The following is a 21,535-nucleotide window of genomic DNA, read 5'->3' as shown; positions in this document are numbered from 1 at the left end:
GTAGCTCACGGTATTGCCTTTTTGGTGACCCTGACATATTATATCGGTGGCGACGCTGGTATAATGTGTCAGATTTTGTAGATGAACATGATGAACTTTACACCTTGGAGGCATTTGGAACCGAAGAGCTAGCCCGGATGGAAGAACAAGCGGAGCAGTAGTTAGGAACCTTAGTTCCCTCCCGTTTGTAATAAAAGTACTTATTTTTATGTTTTTGTTGTAATAAAAGAGCCAGACTCAGTTTTTATTTCAATAAAATATTTTATTTAACGTACTCAAAATTCGGGGCGTTACAAGAACTGTGTATTGTCCATGACAACTATCTATGAGAACTATGTATTTTCTTTGAAAATTGAGTATTGTTTATGAGAACTGTGTATTTTCTAAGACAACAACGTATTTTCTATGAGAACTGTGTAGTTTAGTGTGTGTTGAGACTATTTGAACTGTGTATTTTTCATTCACATAGTCATTTCACATAGTTCTCATAGAACTAACTATGAGAATTGACAGTTCTCCTAACCAGTTCACAGAGCCAAGGATATTTTTGTCCGAAATAGTTCTCATGAAGATAATTCTCATATGAACAGTTCTCATAGAAAGAAATAGTTATTATAGACACTTCTCATAGAGACAATTCTCATAAAAACAGTTCTCATAGAGAGTTCTTATAGTAAATGATATTTTTTTAATCTTACATAATTTCATATTCAATATGGATCTTGTTTAGTAGATATCGTCGAATAGGTTCCAAAAATATAATTTTTTTAAAAAATGAATATCTACAACAAAAGATATGACTTTTTGAAATTTAAACAATGTTTTAATGGTGCACCAATGTTCATGGAGCATTGGATAATTTTTCTATACTAGATGCTCTCTAGTTCTGTGCGCTGATGAGCGTGAAGGGGCATGATTGGAATAAAAAATATAAATAATTGTGCAGGGCTAAATTAAGTTCGAACCTAATTTTTTGGGCCGACCTAAAAATTCCCCTTTTATTTATCGCTTCCGCAATTGAAACATTTTGTCAGATGTTTGGATCTTTTTGAAATTGTTTGGTTCATGAGATGTTTGTGCCCCAAGCTTATGATTGAGATTTATTTAATAACAAAAAAAATTATTGTTCGACGACTTATTTTATTTTAGGATGCGTATTCATTGAGTTGGTCTTGTGGTCACGGCTGGTCACTTCTCATTTTGGGGTGTGACAAATCCATTTTGGGTTATTCCAAAATAATAGTCCTTTTCCAAAAAATGGAAGGACAAATTTAGTGATTTTCCAAAAGTATCTCTTTAAGGCCATCCACAGTGGTATAATTAAAAATGGATAACCAAAAGTTGATACATCAGCTTTTGATTATCCATTTAAGAGGTTGCTAAGCTTAACAATGTTGAGATCCACAATGGTCACTTCTAATTCATAACCAAAATAAGGGGTTTACTACAATTTCATTCTCTCCTTATGTTTTCCACCATTGATCACTTCCCTCCATTACGTTTTTTTTTGGCAAAAATATATCGTTTACGTACCTTCCTTAATTTTGGAAAAAATTGGTAACTTTTATCATGTACTCAAAATAAATAAATAAATCAAATGTGTTCTTGAATTTGAAAAAAAATGCAACGTTTTTCATGTACTCAATTACAGGGAGGATCGAAAAAAGAATAAAATAGAAACGGAAAAAAAAAGTGAAATAACTTAATCCGGCGACAATTAGTTGAATTGTAGATGATCGAAAGATATGAGCTTCACTTTTGGAGGGAAAGAAAGAGAAACAGTTTGTGGTTAAAGAGAATGAGATATAGAGCAGACGAAGAAGAAAATACCATTTGAAACATGCGTGTATACAATTTTGGAACCAATTAACTTATATGGTGTGGGATCTACAAATTTTGATTATTGAAAAAGGTTGCTAGTTTTGGTTATCCAAAACCCAAAATTTGATTATTTCTAAGAATGTTGCTAAGTTTGATTATACCATTGTGAGCTATTTTTTACACTAACACTGTTAACTTTAAAAATAATTTATTTTTGATTATACCACTGTGGATGATCTAAGTATTATAAAATACTAAAGTATGTAGAATATAAGGATAATGGTAGAAATAATTGGCATGGTAGAAATAATGGGTATTGTAAGTGTAATCATTGCAGATTCTCTTAAATAGTTGGAATCCCCAAAAGGAATTCTCAATTTGAAACAGTGGAAGTACTATACTATAAATAAACAAGTCTATAAAATAATCGTCCATTCGTGATAAGACGCGAAGTGATATTTTTATAAGGTGTCTTGAAATCAAGCGATCACACTATTTTCAGTACCTTAAAATCGTAACTTTTCTATGTACACCCGCTCATCAATATAAGATGATGGCCGCATATGCATGCTGCATAAATTTTTGTACTAAACTTTCGACAGAGAGACGTACGTACGAACGATGATATCGAGAGACTGCACCCTGGCCTCCTTTAGTACTCCACGAACTACTTATAATAAGATTTGATCAAAGTTGTCAATTCCGTACCGGTCAGCGTACCGTTTTCACTACTGGAATGGTACATACCGGTACCGGTCTGTATCTCGGTACCGTTCCGAATTTACCGCAATTTTTTTTATTTATATTCAATATGTCGCCTGATTGCAAAGTTTGAAATATAAACATAAATAAAATCTAAGCAAGACTTTCAAACAATAAACCAGCAGATTTCATTCATTGAACTACTCATCTATTGACTAATTCATATGCAAACCAAGTTCTCAAAACAGTTGGTTCAAAAATAAAAAAAAGGGTCCTCAACACAGTTGATATACTACTCCTATACTCACTGGATCATTTCTCTCCTTCACATCTTACTCCTATACTCCCTGCCTTACTGTGTCGTTTCTCAGGTTAGCCACACAAGCACTGAAGCACGCGTTCGGCACTCACGTGAAAAAAAACACAGTGTAAATTTGTACCGCCGGAACACCGGAAAATGTCCGAAACACACCGGTATTGTCCGGTACATCTGGTATTTGTTGGAACAGCCCGGTATTTCGAGCGGTACGGATCTCTAGTCTTTGCGTTCCGTTTAAGCTCTGGTACGGTACGTACCGGCCGGCACTAGCCGGTACGGAACGGATTTCACAACTTTGAATTTGATATGATCATCTGTAAGATTTGAGAATAGCTCCACAAAAAGTACAAACAACGGCTTTCCAAGATTTCCAGTACAACGGCACGTAACAAAACCTCGTCGCCGTCCTCATATCCGCCACGCTCGCACCACCGCCGCACCTCGAACACGTCCCTGCCGCGGGCTTGCTCCGCCTCACCATCCTCTTCTGGTCCACCAAAAAGCAGAAACAAACCATTGCTTGATGATATTACTGGCTTGATCTCCGGAGTTATTGCTATGGTATATATTGGGGATTTAAATAGGTACGTGGTCTGTGGCCTTAATGGTCGAGCAGTTGTGGGGTTCATTGGTGGGATATTTGTAACCAAACCGATGATTGACACGTGTTTTTTTTCTTGTACTCTCTTCGTTCCTAAATAAATATTCGATGTGCAAATCTAGATCTTTAAAAATATGCATTTTTTGATTAAAAAATTCAATTTTTTTCACAACTTAAAAACATTCATTGATATCTATATATTGATTTGTAAAAAAAAATTGATTCTTTTTACGAAAAAAATACATCTTTTTAAAGGCCTTTATTTGAAGACGGAAGGAGTAACAAAGTAATTTGATCACGTATTTGTAGCTGCAAACCTGCTCGGCTTTCATGGTAATCTTGTGGATCAATTCGACGTGTTTGACTGTTTGTTACAGTTTGATGATGGGTCGAATGGAGTGAGCTGTTCGACTAGTGATAAATTACCGTTGGGGTTAATAGTTTCCTCCTACATGTGAACTAGTCAGGCTACAAACGAATCGGGCTACTCGCGAGTAGCTTATAGCTCGACTAGTTAAGGGTTCGGCTTGGCTTGTTTAGTATTCGAGCGGAGCTTAAGCTTGAGTTTTAGGCTCGTATAGAAAAAGAGATGAGTTTCACACTCTAAATCTCGGCTCGGCTCGACAAAGCTTAGAAAGACCATAAATCATTACATGGCGGTGTTCCATGAGCAACCAGAGTAACATTCCTATTGAAGGTCAAGGTCATCAACTACGTTACATAACAAATTCAAATAATTTGTGAAGTTTTTGAAAGGCGTTTTTCACATTCTCATTTTCGTATTGGTTCAAGCACACACATCCTCGTTCAAGCCCCTATTCCCAACCCATCCTGTCTTTCACATTTTCATGCAGACGTAATGATATATTGTGTAATGTGTTGATCTTATTTCTATTTTGCTACAATTACTTTACGTTCAAATATATACTAGCGTTGTACCTTACAATACATGGGTTGGTAAGTAGATTTGTTAACAACATTAAAGTTCGTACACCTGGGTTTCTTGGGAAGGTTTGCCATTGAAATTACAAAAAAGCGTCAAAACACAGATTTGAGAACAAGATTAGTGACCCTTACCGCATTACGCAGGACCGACATTGTTGCCTGTTTGAGAGAGACGAAGATTTATATGGTGTGTTTGAATCTTACCGAAGGAAAATGTAACCATTTCTATAAAAGTCCTAAACATATTCAGTTACTCGCTCGGTTAAGAAGATTCGGGAAAATGACGGACCATGACGTGTTTTGATAATTAATACCCGCCAAGAATATGCTAAGAACATTTGTTAATGCTAAAAATGTCCTTGACTGATATAATTATCAAAACACGTCCTTGACCGTCATTTTCCCTTAAAGATTCACAAAAGTCATTGAGGAACACTACACTACATATATCTAAAATTACGAACTATTAAATGCCCAGTTCCCTACAAAGAGCTAATGGAGATCCCTGTGAATTAAATGAAAGTAGGATACTTTAGGGTAAAGAGCTTTATAAAACGTTCTTGGTGGAAGAAAAAACAACGCTGCGACATCTGTATCGTTTTGAAGAAACTTTTCAATCAACTTGTTTTTGAATTTGTTTCCGAAATTGTGGAAGCTTTGATAACGTTTCTAAAAATCCAAGATACATAAATATGCCTATCTAAAAAGTAAAGCAAAAAATTACATTTTTCAAACAATACCCAAACCCTCAATCCGGGTCATTGATGGCTTTGCAAGTACGGGTCATCATCTTCCATAAGAGGATGACAAATGGAGGGCAATGGGCAGCTGAATGTTTAGTCCCATTCGAACTTCTTGGAAGAATGAATGGTGTGATTGGAACATGGGTTGCCATACAACACAACGATGCTGAAATTTCAAACGCCAGCCACCTAAATATTAATTGCTCGGAAGACCCACCGGCCACGATCAGAAAGGTCGATAACATTTGTATTCCTAATCTCACCATTTATAGCAGAGGCATTACTGATGGCTGGATAGTGCCAATTCACATTCAATGGCAGAACCAAAAGGTAATACCTGTCCTCCCGTGAAATATCGATGTCCTAAAAAGTGATTGTTTTTATTGCAAGCATTTTTTCCCGGTGGGGTCCTTTGTCACGATAGGAAAGCAAAACTCCAGTTACACACACTTTTGCACTAAAACTTATACCTATACTCACATGAGCATAACTCTCCCCACCCATGTGAGCGTGTTTGTGTTCGTGCAAAAGTGGTCGTACCAGTTAACACTAGCATATAGTTGGAAACGAAAACAAAGTCACGCTAGCATAGTTGGAAACGAAAGCAAAGTCGCAAACCTTGCTAGGCCCCATCCACATTGATTTGACTAATCAAACATGTCTTTCGACACAAGATAACAAAATTCAAGATAAAACAAAAAACGTCTTTTAACACAGTAGCATGTAAACACAATATATGCCTTTACTCAACCACCCAAAGTAAGAACCTTTTTTTTTCTTGGTATTTTTATTTTCTGTTCAAACAGTGTCTATCACAAGTGTCAAGGAAATATAAAAGACATGCTCATATTTTCCAACCTCTACTACACTATTGTACAACTTCAACATACACTGTACATGAGGCAAGACATTACCTAGCAGCCGATGCTTGAGCACTCAAATAACCGCCAAAAACAGACCAAATAGATGCAAAAAATGGGAATCTCACACTAATTTACAAATTTCAGGGTGAGTTAAAAGATGATAACTTTACCTCCAACGCATAGTTTCTCATTGACTGGAAGACCAAATCCGGTAAAGCAAAAAGAATGAGCTCAAGTATATATATCATGCTGGTATGCAGTAAGAGGAGCTGAGAGCTGCAGGCAACACACAGACCAAATGAGGTCCGGGAGGATTGCAACTTATATTTGCATCGTCTACATTTGGAAGCAGTAGTTGTGGGGGACGAACATATCCCGCAACCAGTGGCACACACACTATCGAGATAACTATCCGTGAACCTGTCGGTGTACGAGAATTTCAGGAAGGACAAATTAGATTGTTTCTAATATGTGGAAAAAGAAAATCATCCTCAAGTGACTCAGGTACCTTTGTTTGTGGAGAGTGAAACATGCCCCCTTTTCCTTCCGGCAATCATCCAGTTCTCTGAACTGGCATTGATTTCGTATAGTACCTCATCCTGCTGGAGAAGAAATGAGAAAATCCCTCATACTCATCAAACGGTTTCGGTATTTTTTACAAATGACAAAGCTGTACACAGTTAATACTTTGCAGCTCCAAAATGCCTATATGCAGAATTGCGAAGAAGAATTATGCCATACACGCACATTTCTTCTCTGAAAATGCAAAGTAAGAAAAGTCCGAAATCTCTTCTTTGTGGGCTCAGTTGTCGTTCTCTTTCATCTTTGTCTTATGGCTCTCTTGAGTCCACTTTCAAACAGATTTGAATGTCTTTGCTTTATTTGCATGTGTTAATGTCGCTTTCGCTTCACTACTCTTTTCTTGCAATCCAAACAATATATTAACATCCTAGGGAACTTACAGATACTTACAGTTACAGCTATCCCACTGGAAAAGCTGACATGGAATAGCGAATACATAATTAAGTCAACCCTGTATTTTTTACTCAAATGACAAAGGCTATTTCATTTGGCGCTGACAGCCACTGGTATGGTAACTCAGTTCAATTTAGAGATGATGAGATATTGACTGACTCTCGAATTGAAGCACTAAATAGAAGAAAATGAAAAACTTCTGGCTTACATTTTTGTCAGAAAGCACTTTCTCCTCGAAATCCTTTAACCTTTCAACTCTCCACTGCATGTTGACAAGCTGCCTAACTCTGAGACCGCTTGAAGGAAGAGGAAGAAAACCAACTGCCAGGCAAGGGTCCAGGACAGGCCGCTGTAAAACAAGAGCACTCTTGAAGATCAGAGATTGTGTAGCATCCTCAACACCATTGGGTTCCATGGCTACAGGGGTGTGCGCTCCAAGGCTTCTATCACCCGCTATTCCATATCTGATATTTAGAACACTATCTGGACACGATGCCTTGGCTTCATCTGTAAAACCAAGATAAGTATTGTCTTCTTGCATTAAAAAGTAAGAGAACACTTAAATTGATGAGTGGCAAAGCATCCCTGTTGGTTTCCACCCATCATATCCAAGAGGATAAAGGAAAGAGATCATGCCCTTAAGGAAGCATCAAGACAAATTAAGTCAAGTCCTGCAACTTCTATGCTAGTATTTAACACTCTGGCAAGTCCAATATTTCCAGTTGTTTGATCCCCAAACCCTTTCCCTAGTGAAATTAATGAGTACGAGTTAACTCTTTGTCCGGGAAAGGATCAAATTTAAATTTACCTTATGATCTTTGTACCAAGAAATGGATGCTCACATGGTAAACTTTCTAAGGTGCTGTGCTGCTGTCCCAACGTGACATTGCCACATGCTGAAGCTTTAAGGTCAAACACAAATTCAGTAAGGAAAATGCTCCTTCTGTCCAATGTTTCTGTCACCTTGACCATTTCTAGATGGCCCACAATTTCCATCCATTTTGTAAAACCAAGGTGTGTGATTGTATGCTTTACAATGTTATCCTTTATAAAGGAAAACATATCTAATCATGCAAAAGCGAGGGATAGACTGGGAAACTGATATTCTAAGCAACGTGACATTGCCACATGCTGAAGCTTTAAGGTCAAACACAAATTCAGTAAGGAAAATGCTCCTTCTGTCCAATGTTTCTGTCACCTTAACCATTTCTAGATGGCCCACAATTTCCATCCATTTTGTAAAACCAAGGTGTGTGATTGTATGCTTTACAATGTTATCCTTTATAAAGGAAAACATATCTAATCATGCAAAAGCGAGGGATAGACTGGGAAACTGATATTCTAACTGCTTCTTTGCTTAAGAAGTTAGATTTACCAGAGTTGAAAACAAGTATGGGATAAGCAAGTAATGCACAACCTGAGGCAAACAAATTTGTAAATGTTTTTACCTCCATAAATTTGAAATGCAGAGTACTTGCTTGGCGAGGCCAAACTCATTACTGCACCTCCATGAATATGTAAACATGAACTTTGAGCATTATGTAACATTTCTACAATTGATGCCTCAAATTTCCAAATCAAGATATCCAACAGGACCACATCCCATGGCATTTGTCAAATACATAACTCTTGGTTTATATAGCTTAATCAATGACTGATAACTTATGCATAAAGCTAAAGATGAAATGGGCATACCTTCTTCAGCAACTTCAGTCACCAAGCATATACTGAACAGCATTCCTGCTCTGGACGTCGGGGAAATAACAAGAGGGAAGAAACCAGAAGCTGGTCTCCCATCACCTTGTCCAGTGTGAGAAAATCCGTCTTGAAGATCCAACCAAGCATCATAGATGGTCAATGATGCTTTCACTTGAGAGTGCAGCATCACCTGGAAGAAGAATGAAAGATGAACACAAAATATGGGCATTCTAAAGATTTGACATGAATTGAACTTAAAAAGGTGAAGTTTTTAACACCACCAAACAACATTTTCAGAAGCAAAAATTGGCCAAAACGACAAGGTATAGGAGGAAAAGATACCTGCAGAAGTAAAGTACCGTCATTGCATTTGTCTGCAACACGTGTACTCACGTGGAAAAGGTCGGTAAAATGCACAGCTAGGGTCCTGCACATTTATGCGAATCAAACTCGGCCCAAGAAAAATTAATCTACAATAGATGCTGGAAATATGGAAGAAAAAGGAAGGAGAATAGCAGTACCTTTCGAATGTCTGATTATGTGATACTCCAAACTCAAGTTTCAGTGCAATCGTCCTTAATCCATCCACAACACTCTGTCGGGGGGGAACAGCTGCCCAGAGAAGAGTTGTGGCATATTTATTTGAGCACTTGAAAAAAGAAATTGTAGAAGCACATGAAAACCACGAAAAATGCTTAGTATTCTTTTAACCTGCATTTGTTCCTCTAGCAAGACTCTCACTTATAGCACGCACAGGAATCCACAGGACAGAAGTTATATTGCGAGCCCACTCTGGCAACTCTATTCTGCCATCATTAAGAGTTAATTGCTTACATTCTTCAGTAACAGCAGAACCATTATTTCTAGCATCATCCGAGTAACCCAGTTTGGCTGGAGTTTGTGAAACGTCACCATAAGTCTCCATTTCAATGACATGAGACTCGTCGATCCTCAAACCAGGACCAGTGTCAACATGCAAGACAGCACCCTTAAGGGAGTAGTCAATTGGCTTAACAATTATTCCAACCCATTGAGGCTCATTAATGAGCAAAGCAGATGAAACAGCTGCAGAAAGATCTACCAGAGGCCTTGGTTTAAACACCTAATAATGGAAATGAGTTGTAAGATCTTTTGTTAATATACAATGTTGTTCCTAGTCACAAACAACTACTAGACACATTAAGTAGGAGGCCATACTATTAAAAATGTCATGTAAACTAAAATGGGAGGACGATACCTTCCACGTCCTCATCGAAAGATATATCATTACAAAGCACAATTATGATATTTATTAAAAATGAACAATACCTTTAAGATGGGTTTCGTTGGCTTCTCATAACTCATAAAATCGTCACTGTCTGCTGGTCCACCTTTAGAAAAACTATGAGATCTAAATCTCAAGTGACCAATTTGCCCAGTAAGAACCCCCAAGACATATGAACCTGGTTTCTGTGGGGGTAGGGAAAGGGTGATTGTATTTCGCCCAGGCTTTAGTATGATAGCCACAGAGCTCTTTATAGCCTAAAAACAAAAATAGAGAATCAAATATCAGGCAGTCAATCAGATGCATCCTAAAAAGTACTGGTGACAGCATTAAATAACGTTGCATAAAACAAACCAAAAAGAACGAGTACCTTAACACCTTCATCAGCATTATACGTAGCTATTAGGGTTAGACTGAGTGATTCAAGAGTTATATCATCAGGAAAACCACTCCAAACAGTCACAGATAAGGAACCAGGATCGCCATCACATAGCTCCAATGGTGGCCCAGGATTGCCAGAAAATGTAATCAAGGAAGACACATCAAGGGGCACAGGGTGCTTCATTTCACTATGGGCAAGACGGACTACTTCTGACTGAAAAGCTTGACGCTCCTTGGTTGAGAATAAGCCTTTATCCAGTGAGAGCAATCTCACACAAGAGGATAAATAGCCTGCTTGATCATTCAGGATTTTTTGGCACTCTGCTAAATTGGGAAGAACTTCAGCTAACAAATCTTGCCATCCCTCACCAGCATAGAGAGCACAAACCTTCTCATATGACTTTGCAGCAAGATCAAAGTTTCCATGCTTATAGCAGACTGCTGCAATTTCACCATCAAGGACAACTCCATGCCTTTTCCACCATGAACGATGATAATTATCAGCAGCACCTTTTGATAGCTCCAGATACTTTTGCTGAAGGGCCAAGAAATTAAGGATGGTTTATATTAACGTCACTAACCAAGACAGGTCAAAAGATTCCCACAAATATCAAAGTAGAAGCCAATAATACATAAGAATCATCAACAAAATGAGGAAAGCTCTAGGAACTTAACATTTGGTTAGAGAGTAAAATGGCGAGGAAGCAAAAACAAGAACTTGTGGTAGATATGAATCTAGGTCTTCTCACAATTCAATGTTAAACAACTTAATTATCATCCGAATATTGCGCAAGTACCCATTAAAGGATGTAAACATGATTAAAAAGAGCATTGCAGTGACAAAAAAGATTGGAAAAGTCTTTTTTGACAATTACCTCAAACTCCTCCATAGATGACAGTGACTTCCAAAGATTAGGATCAGAAATTGTGCTATGGAGAGCATGTTCAGCCGCAACATATATCTCTGCAAGCCTCATAGGTCGATCAATGGAGCCGTCGAAGATTCCTGGTGAAGAATTAGTTCTTGAAAAATGAGGAGTATGCGCTTTAGTAGATGGGGGCATCCTCGAAGATACATCTGAACCTAAGCTGCCAGCATGTACTAACAGAATAAGGGCCCAGAAGAATTCAGAAATCAGAAGAAAAGATGCACACGGGCAAACACAAAATCACAAATAACGACACAAATACCAGAGCCCAGTTTCAGAACAATCGGAAAATATAAAGGGTTATCAACTACTAGTGTGCTAAGGCTTGCTTCCAAAGAAGTTTGAAGAATTTACACAGTTTAAGGTAAAACACTCTGGAAACTAGCTCACATTACTCATGCAACAATTTGAAAAGCATATATAGTCTATATTGCGTTCAACTACTAAAATTCAATTACCCATCAACAAAGCCGGAGCGACCATCAAGTAATTCAAACATGTTGCCAGAGGAAAGAGAAGCCCTTCGGCGATTAGCTTCACGAAGAAGCATAGCTGGTTCAAGAGGTAATGGCTTCCTCTGAATACCAAAGTGCTTAAGCCTTGGAGTCGCTTGAAGAATCAGCTGCACAGATTTGGTGAAACACATAAGCAATAAAATTTTCAATGGGTACATAGCCATTCAGTGACAGTGACGACGAGGATAACTTCCAAAAAAGAACTACTTAAAAGGCATTACTGACGTTGACTGAGGTGAGGGCTCCATTGCCAGTTTTTCAAGCCATTCCACTATTTCCCGTAAACTTATCCAATTTTCAACTATTGTTTCTGAATGAATCTGAGTCTCGTAAATCCTTTCTATACACTATTATTCCGTGTCAATGTAAGATAAAGAATATTATTTTGAATTAACATTTTACCTTAACTGTGTCAGCCCCAGAATTCAATGGAAGGACACAAGCACTACTCAGGTAAGCAGCATCATTTTCAAAAGCAGAAAGCATGGGACAAACTGATCCTTCTACTAAATCAGATATAATCTTAGGTCCTCATTGGTGACAGCTGTTAACCATTGCACCCTTACTGCGATATATTATCATATGTATCTGTTTACTGATTTCCTTCAGGTATCAAGGGTAAGGCTGATGGGATGAAGCTACTAAGAGCAGGCTTAAGGCATCATTTTTAAATGAGGATAATATATTCCTGTAGCCCAGATAAAATGGGACACTTGTCGTAGCAGTTACAATTTACAGGTGAGACATCCTTTCTTTTGAATTGAGTATCATACTTGCTTTCATACGAAGTTATTTTCTTCATCTGACTTCAGTTACTTCACATCCTATACAAACGACATGCCGGTTGAATGGTTAATTACAAAAGAAGCAAAAGTATCCGTTGAGGTTGATAAGTTACCAGTTGTCCCAAAATATTAAGCTATTAGGAAATGAGCGAAACTTTTTATGTCAAGCAATCTAACACCTTCTCACATGTGCAACCCCATCGAGCACGTGACGATGCAAACCTCTAGACATATGGTGAAATAGAATCAAAAGGAGAGAAGCATAATGCAAACAAGAGGCAAATGGAAACAGAGAGACTTGAACCAAGACCCCTCCTAACCTGAGCTCTGATATCATGTTAAATTACCAATTATTCCAAAAGCTTAAGATGTTAGGAAATGGGACAACAATGTAGTATTTATCAAGCTATATAACAGAGGTATCCTTAAAATTAACACCACAAGGAAGGCTAATTCAACGTATGGCAGTACTCATCTTACAAGTCTTTTGTTAGTTACATGCTAAAATACTTAGGAACTCACCTTTTCTTTCACAAATACCTCAGATGATGCTTCAGGAGGGACTGAAGGCCAAATGGCTGGCTTAGGCCAGGGTAGCATGCTGAGTGAAGCACTGCTCAAACAAAAAACATATTAGCATGAAGGGTAACTTCTGGGAGATGCTTTCAATAGAACAAAAAAAAAAAAAAAATATATATATATATATATATATATATATAGAGGAATTTTCAAGTGAGGGATCCCTCATTTTGTTAAAATGAGGGACTTTTATTTCCCGATCAAAATTTGAAAATCCGAACCGTTCAATGTGTGCAGAACGTAATTTTAAGGGTCCCCGCGAGAAATCAGCAAAAAAAATGACCGGGAAGGGCGTCATCCGAGCAGTTTTTTTTGAACCGTTCAATGAAAACTGCTCGGATGAAGCCCTTCCCGGTTATTTTTTTTGCTGATTTCTTTCAAGGGACCCTTAAAATCACGTTCTGATCACTTTGAGCGGCTCGAATCATCGAAATTCAACCGGGAAGGGGAGTCCCGCATTTTAATAAAATGAGGAATCCCTCACCGGAGCCTAACTCTATATATATATATATATATATATATATATATATATATATATATATATATATATATATATTTGTGGGAAAAAAATGTGTTTCTACCTGTTGACCGGACTTCTTTCTATATCTGACCCATATCCAATTAAATAAGCAAGCCTCATTAACTGCCACATACGGGAATACATAGACATAAGCAGTAATTTAAGTATTAGAATGGTAGAAAGAAAAGGACATATGCAGAAGGCATTCCATAAATTCTTTATAAGAGTGCAAAGGGGAAAGAAATAACAACAATTAAATGACCTGCTGATCTTACAAGAGATTTCGTGCAATAAAAAGAGTTTCGAATACAATATCAGCATATTTTAAAAGATCCTGGGCTCTAACAAACATGCTTGGATATATTTTCTCCTTCAAACTCAATCCTTGGTTGGAAAAAGTTTTGCTTGCTCCTATCGACTAAGTTATGCTTATGCATCTAATTGAAGAGATGACACTAAGGATGGAGTTCAAAAAGTCACTTGTAAGGCATGCAATGTTTACCTTAATCCGGCACAGTGAATAAAGGTCCCCCTGAAGGCGGTAAAACTCTTTTTCTATATCATGAGCCACTTGTTCATCACTATCATTGGAAGTAGTTGTATTGATTAAAGCCACGCAAGCAGTTATTACCCAAACTTCACGCATGCAGAAGGGTAACATATTCTGCAACAAACACCAAGAATATAAGTAAAACCAATCAGAATAAATAACCTTTCAACAGAAGCTTAAAGAAGCATAACTCACTTTAACAGACAACAACGTCAATTACCTCATGTACCGCCAATGCCTTTGAAAAGCTGATTATAAAGGGATAACCACGCGATGACACCTCAAATGGACGATTGAGCTTGCATAATAGCTACAAAGTTGAGATGTAGAAATGAAAACACATACAGGAAATCAACAATCCTAAAAACTTTCCTTTTATGATGAGAAAACCCTCCGAGGTAGGTCCACCTTTTGGACCCACCACCCCTGCAACGAAGGAAGGGGAAGAGGAAGACAGTAGTACAAAAAATTAGCTTAACCCTACTGTTACCTCTTCAAAAACTGACTCAAATATATTTAGCTATCATCCGTTCAATGAATACAGATCTGAATTTAATAGAATGCAACTCAATGCCAATGTAAGTTAACAGTAGAATTAAGTTTGATAAAATATGTTAAGCACAACTAAAGCGAGATGAATCACGGCATCCCAAGAGCCATAACGAAATTCAATTGTAAGCATCATCTATAGAATCATTAGTGTGGAAAGACGACATTCCATAAACTGCACATGACTAAGCAAAGAGATAATATAGTAACTTCTCTTGATTGGGCAATAAGAAATCTAATTTCTTACTATGTAATAACTACTCCACACTTGGAAAAAGAAATCTGGTCTTACTACTTTCATTTAAAACCAACCTTTGCTTGGCAGGCAAAGAGATACTGTCGGAATTCAAATTCTCTGAATGAATCATCTTGAACAATCTGTGTTAATGGCTTGTTTCCCGGTTTTAGCAGTGCAGCTTGATCATCTCCTTTGTCCATTCCACCAAACTCCCGCTGTTTCCCTGTCATGTTAACTGCATTACATGGAAAAAGTAAACCAGAAAAGCTAAGGTCAATAATCCAGCATAGCTCATTCCATACTATATGCAAGAGCACAATTGAGACACCAAGGAACACATGCATTTACACCTGTTTCCATATATCAGAGCTCTAGTTCATCACAGTTGCTGGTAGACTGTAATTTTGAGTTTAATAATCCAGCATGGCTAAATCGGTACTATATATACTAGAGCTAGACCATTATTGTGGCACTAAGGAACACATGCATTAACACCGTTTCCAAATATCAGAGCTCTAGTTCATTACGGTAGCTGATAGATTATAATTCTTTCTTTTTAATGCTGACAGAAGAAATGAAGCACTAGGTAATGTATGGATTCGGCACCTGTTTCCAAATAGCAGAGCTCCAGTTCGTCGTATTCTCGTAATGCATCTTCATGGAGATGAGCCATCTCAAACATAAAAGCCAAGCTTTCCTGTATACGGAAGGAAAATGTTACGAAAAAACAACTCCAGAAACAGAACACCTTTTTTTTGGGACAAGTAAGAAAGAGAACACTTCTGAACAAGGTTGTTTCTGGAAACTCCTGAAAGCGGGGCTGCAAGGGCTCTAAGTATCAGACACGAGCCTTATTTTAAGCAGGAAGTATGCTCTTTCTTCCATGTATATTAGACCAAAAGGTACTTAAACTAAAAAATCCTTTACAGTTCATACAAAAAAAAAGATAAGCATGCAAACCAACAGTACACATAACCCACAAATTTACTTCTTACGAAAAGGCAAAGCCACACAGACAATAAGTCGAAGGATTCAATTACCTTCAGGATGAAAAAGTTGCAAAAATTCCAAACTGGCATAAAGCGTTGTTCACTGAGCTTGCGAATCTCATCCTCGTAAAACTGAATGCGCCTATCAAGTGTGTTCCTGATGCACTCCATGATTTTGGATTCCAAGTCTTCCCAGAAATTTACTTCAGGTCCGTGTATATCTAGCTTGCAGCACCTGAGTGAGGCATTTGGTTGGAGCTTTAGAGAAGGGAATAAGAAGCTTCAACGAAACTCTTGCACCAACATATATTTAAATTAAATTGCACCTTGATATTGATATAGTTCGTTAAAAGTTTGTTAGATTTCTTAATTCCAGTTTAGTAAACCATAATAGCCATCAGCCACATGTTTTATCGTTTTGACCAGACAAAGGTCAAGATTATAGAAGAGACTTGGAGAAAATATCTGTTAAAAATCTAAGTCGAAGGGGCTAATTGAAATACTTAAATTAGAATGAAGAACAAACCATAAGAAAAAAGCCACAGCAATGACGATAATAACATAGGACAACAGGATGATTTACATTCTTGTTTCAAGAAAAGTCAAACAGTTTGAGTATTAGACCACAAGCTACTGCACTATCTACAACATTCAATGACGAAATCTGACATTATATGTCAATAGAACTCAATGCATAGTTCAACTTCAGCAAAAAGTGTAAACTACACAATCAGCAGCTGCAGGGTTACCTTTCCCTCTTCTTTGAGCTGAATTCAACCTCGAGTTTAGCATATACTTTCTTTGCAAGCTTGACAGCCTGATCATTGTGGGGTGGAGCCTTAGTCACAAACACAATAAACCACTCCCGTTCGTCATTCTGAACAATGAGCTTCAAGCGCGGTTTAAGGATTGTCTTGAACTCATCAAGATCCTACACCAACCGTCAAAAGATTATGACTCTAGCAAACAGAAAAATAAAAACCCATGCAACCTATCAGCATTGCAAAAAGGAAGAAAACAGTAGATCATGTCGGTGTGGTTAGAATCGAGCTAAAATTTCCTAGGTTGGTTCCAACATTGCAAAAAGGAAGAATGACCAAAGGCATCAGGAATGCACTTAGGTGCTAGGAGAAAGGAGGTCAGGAGTTCAAAACCTCTTCCAAGGTGCTAATCTAACTATTCTAACACTACTGATTTTCGTCGATAAAAAAAAAGAATGAAACCACAACACCAGATCATCTCCGTGTGCTTTGCATCAAGCTAAAATTTCCTAGGTCGAATCAATATCTTTGAAAATGTTCTCTTTTTCCTTATCCTTCTAACACAACTTCAAACTAAAATCATTCACTATGTTATTTTTTCTACCATCAAAAGATTATTTCAGAGAAAAATAGGATATAAAGTTATTAGTTCTGCACATGATAGTATTTGCAGGCATTATGTGATCATGACAGAAGGAGTCTTTTCACAATCACCAAACTCCAAAGTTAAAGGTTGAAAAAACAAAATAACAAGTTGCTAAAGTTTCCCATTGGTAAGTTAAGGAGACTCCAACTTGAGTCTTAATGGGGAAATGTGGCCTAGTCAGCTAGCCCTATGGGGTGTCCCGTGGGGGACAGTTATAAGCAAAAGTTGTCAACTGATTTTCAAAGTCAGGAAGTTTGAAAAATGGAAATTTAATCCAGCGAAAACAATCTTCTTCCTGTGTAATTGCACCAAGATTATGAATGAAAGAAGAAAATCAAAAGTATCTATGCAAAGGAATGAGCAACTATGACAAGTCAAATACACTTCTTTCGGCTGGGAAACTATGGGACTTGAAATTGACAGAGAAGATACTACTTGCCTATAATTTGGAGGTATTTGCTCAATATGTAACTAGTTAGGTCAGAAAAACTCATTCTAATGGCGTCAGCTTTGGTGAATATTAAACCTCCTTGATTTGCCTGAAGGCATTTGCAATTAAAACTGTTTGTTTCTAGATCAAATGAAATAAGCATTGCAATCAATGTCAAAATTTCCACCTTATATTATGAGCACAGTGACCCCAGAACTGAGAAGTGACTCCAAAAATATGAAAAAAATCATGTAAAATGGAAGCCTTAGAATTGTCAAGTTGTGCAATACAATTTGTTAGTCTCAACAGGGCTGCACGTGAATAAATAACATGTTCACGAGCTAATGTAGCATTATCTCATCTAGGCAAGTAAGAAGTTCTAAAATGTCCAGTTAACAGTAAAGAGACAGCCAGTTACCTCACAAGTAACAAGAACAACAGTTGCATATGGTTCTCGGAACCAAAATAATGATTGCTCCTGAGGAAACCGACTACGAAGTCTTGAATCTGTTGTCAATATAAACTCCAAGGGCAGTTTCTCCACAAAAACAGGATTGCGTGTCTTGTTATTCAAACAAGCTCTTGTGAATGGCAAACGCTCCTCAAACCCCGTCTTTACAGTGGGCCACAAGTCGCTGACATCTTCAACTACGAAGCAATTCATATTCGATGGTGAAATTCTAAGATTGGATCAGAGTTACAAACAGCAAAAGGACAAAAGAACAGACGATCTAACCTTCTATGATTTGAGTGTGTGTGTTACATAGGAACATACTTCCAAACTAGCTGTCCTACAGATTACTGGTACTTGTACAAACAATAAGGTTCTTGAAAAGCAAATAACCTAGATCACTCTAGTGAGCACAAATGGCAAAATAAATGAAAGTCACAACTTTGGCTATGCAAACAACGTGGGACAACATCTGGAACACAATAAAAAGAAATCTATAGGTTTACCAATTACTTGTTTAGTACTAGTATGGGTAAATTCAGGGAAGAATGATAAACCCAAGCTTCTCAGATGGACAAACAACAGAAATATAGTTTATCTTACAAGTAAAAAAAAGCCGTAGCAAGAGAAATGGTGAAACATGAAAAACAAATGCACTGATACAAGAATAACCATTTTATCCTGTGTACAGATAAAATCAGACTGAAACTGACAGTACACAACAATGCACTAGCTCACAAAGGAGTGCCAACAAGCCCCATAGCATGCACAGTGTGTCCCTTTTTTTATGGCCTGCATTTTTGAAATTTATACCCGCGTAAAGAACAAACAAAACTTGAAGGGCTAGGCTCTCTAAGCAAACCAATCTAGTTCACTATCTGAAATGCAACCCTCAGAGTGGGGCTGACAAGAAATCGCTCGTCATGCAGCACTCCCTCCTACAGTTAGCTCATTTCTTGTGGCTCATAGTCATAGACATCAGCCTGAGTTTGATCCCACCGTACCGCAAGTGACCCCATCTTGTGGCCAATCAACAACTCTAGCAGTTGAAACCACTTGTCGTCTTGCCATCTCACCTTTGTTATACCTCTAACCTCAAGGTATCTCACGAAATCTGACAGATTGGCTATATATCACCTCCCTCGTGAGGGACTGGGCGCTTTGCACAATTCGACACTACTTGTTTCCCGGTAAACCTTCACGTTTGCCACTTAAGTTGCCATTGTAGCTCTATGATCCCATAGTGGTCAAGTACTAGTTCCTTAATCACACAAGACCTCATATTTGCATCGCACTACTACTTGCAGAAGTTGTATAACACCCCCCCTCCCACCCCCCCCCCCCCCCCCCCCCCCAAAAAAAAAAAAAAAAAAAACCTCAAATCATCGACTTATTTAAGCACTCAAAGGACTTCTAATAAGTTGGGACTCCTTGCCTCAAATGCTTGAGGCCCTGCGGGAAATGCATCTATTTGTGAGTGACACATGACATGCAAGTGAGCCGATAAAGCCATTGAATTTTCTCTTCAGTTAACAGTATCATCTTAATAGATACTTCCTAAAACATTAACTTTTTCAGTTACTACTGAAACTTGTAACTAGCTATTTACAAGAGCAATAGACACATGATGTTCGCGATGCATGAATCTCCAAGAGAGTTCAATCTCCTCATGAGTCTATGACAAGGGATTAAGAATTCAAGACTTCATCACTATATGTCGCTCAATGATGACTTGCTTGCAATTTCCTACGATCGTTGCACACTTTTTCCTAGTGTATATACATTACCACCCATTCATGGTTCGATGTTCCAGTGTCCTAGGCATAAAGGAACCACGTCATCCACCGAATTCGGATGTTAAAAAGCATAACACCGCTCATTCTTATTACTTTTCCAATATGAAAAAGGAAATGACAACAAACCGCCTGAAGTTTCGTTTCATCAGCAGGTTCCGCTACCTAACAACTTCTTTGTACATGGCAAGACATCACAAGCTCATACTCCACTGAAGAGCAATGAAAATGATCTTAAAAGAATCCAAGTGACTCAGAGAACGACGACACTGTTATATCCGTTTCGGATCAAATCTGACTCTAAAAGGTCATTAAACTCCCGTAATCAAGTAAACAGCACAAAAACTGATACAGTAATGTAGAGCAACATTTTCCAGTTAAGTCATCACGATAAAGATCCGTAGAATGTGATATTGTAAATAAGTCGAGAAATCCGAATGAAAGATGTGTGAAGCGAGAGGATACCAGCAACGACGAGGTGATCGCTCGAGTTCTTTATGCTCTGGAACTGAGCCAAGAAATTCGCCATGATCGATCCACTGAAACCATGCGCTGATTTGGAGAGAATAGGGAGAGATTCGGTTCGACAATTTATAGGGACTGTAAATCTGAGGGACTAAACGAAGAAGGGGTTTGTGAACAGTGAGGTTTTAACTGTGGAGACTACCAGCGTCGTCGTCGAGGTCGCGGTTTCTTCTTCCCATGGTGAGAGAGATTCACATCTCGATGATCAGGTGCGCCGCGCCCTCTTTAGGTTTGATGATTCGGGGTTGGGTCATGAGATCTGAACCACACGATTAGTCCTCTTTTGGACTCTCCCAATAAGCGATTTGTGACCGTCCGTTGGCATGGCTATCATCTACTTCCAATTTACCCCCTCTAAAAAGTATTAAAAAAGTAGTAAGTACTCATTTACAATTTTTAAACTTGAAAATAATAGGTTTATCGAGAATCAAAAAATATACAATATCGATCTTGCGTAATAGATGTCATCGAGATCTATCAAACCTTGCAAAAAAAATTGAAAAATTATTTTCATAAGCTTATTATTTTTAAGCTTGAAAATAAGTCATTATTTTTTAAGTATTTATTTGAGAAAGTGGAATATGAAAGCACGTGGAATGAGAGTGCGAAAGCGGGAGTGATGGTGTTATTAAAGTACAAGACAACGAGGATTGAGAACATGAGGCCTTGACAAAAATGCCAAACTGAATATGATTCGTCTCTCTTTGTTTTGGATCTCTAGACTCAACTCATTTCTCTGTATGCAGTCCCCACTAACTTTTTCTCCAATTGTTATTCTAATTTTTCTATTTATTTCTTCACTTGTTACCCTAAAACATCCCTCAAAATCTAAACAAACAGAATCGAAAGGTTTATGATATTGGCAAGAACTGCTTGCTCTGGTTGTCTGACTGCTACCTACTGCCACCATGTGTGTTGCACTCCCGGTAAGGGCTGCAAACAAATCGAGCCAAATCGAGTTTT

General features: G+C 37.9%; 2 protein-coding genes across 4 annotated transcripts; both read right to left on the bottom strand.

The window, feature by feature from the left end:
- Positions 1 to 2,687: 2,687 nt before the first annotated feature.
- LOC131330269 (uncharacterized) lies at positions 2,688 to 3,390 on the bottom strand. Its single transcript, XM_058363799.1, has one exon. The coding sequence runs from the start codon at positions 3,357 to 3,359 to the stop codon at positions 3,153 to 3,155; it is 207 nt and encodes a 68-aa protein (XP_058219782.1). The 5' UTR covers positions 3,360 to 3,390; the 3' UTR covers positions 2,688 to 3,152.
- A 2,501-nt stretch (positions 3,391 to 5,891) lies between these two features.
- LOC131330267 (trafficking protein particle complex II-specific subunit 130 homolog) lies at positions 5,892 to 20,791 on the bottom strand. Of its 3 annotated transcripts, none has more exons than XM_058363796.1 (21): positions 20,513 to 20,791; positions 18,222 to 18,451; positions 16,716 to 16,897; positions 16,018 to 16,201; positions 15,584 to 15,674; positions 15,052 to 15,212; positions 14,411 to 14,500; positions 14,143 to 14,304; positions 13,702 to 13,763; positions 13,064 to 13,154; positions 11,700 to 11,863; positions 11,188 to 11,401; positions 10,302 to 10,847; positions 9,976 to 10,188; positions 9,379 to 9,769; positions 9,189 to 9,279; positions 9,010 to 9,094; positions 8,665 to 8,857; positions 7,178 to 7,476; positions 6,503 to 6,596; positions 5,892 to 6,414 (listed from the first exon to the last, which is right to left on the bottom strand). In XM_058363796.1, the coding sequence occupies exons 1-21, from the start codon at positions 20,574 to 20,576 to the stop codon at positions 6,239 to 6,241; spliced, it is 3,783 nt and encodes a 1,260-aa protein (XP_058219779.1). In that variant the 5' UTR covers positions 20,577 to 20,791; the 3' UTR covers positions 5,892 to 6,238. The 3 variants fall into 3 exon arrangements, with proteins under 3 accessions (XP_058219779.1, XP_058219780.1, XP_058219781.1); XM_058363797.1 differs by having other exon boundaries at positions 6,503 to 6,593; XM_058363798.1 differs by having other exon boundaries at positions 7,178 to 7,478; positions 8,670 to 8,857.
- Positions 20,792 to 21,535: the final 744 nt, after the last annotated feature.

This window comes from Rhododendron vialii, chromosome 6a, assembly GCF_030253575.1.
Source record: "Rhododendron vialii isolate Sample 1 chromosome 6a, ASM3025357v1".
NCBI classification, from domain to species: Eukaryota; Viridiplantae; Streptophyta; class Magnoliopsida; order Ericales; family Ericaceae; genus Rhododendron; species Rhododendron vialii.
The sequence above is the reverse complement of the archived record's forward strand: the minus strand, read 5'-3'. Positions and strand labels throughout refer to the sequence as shown.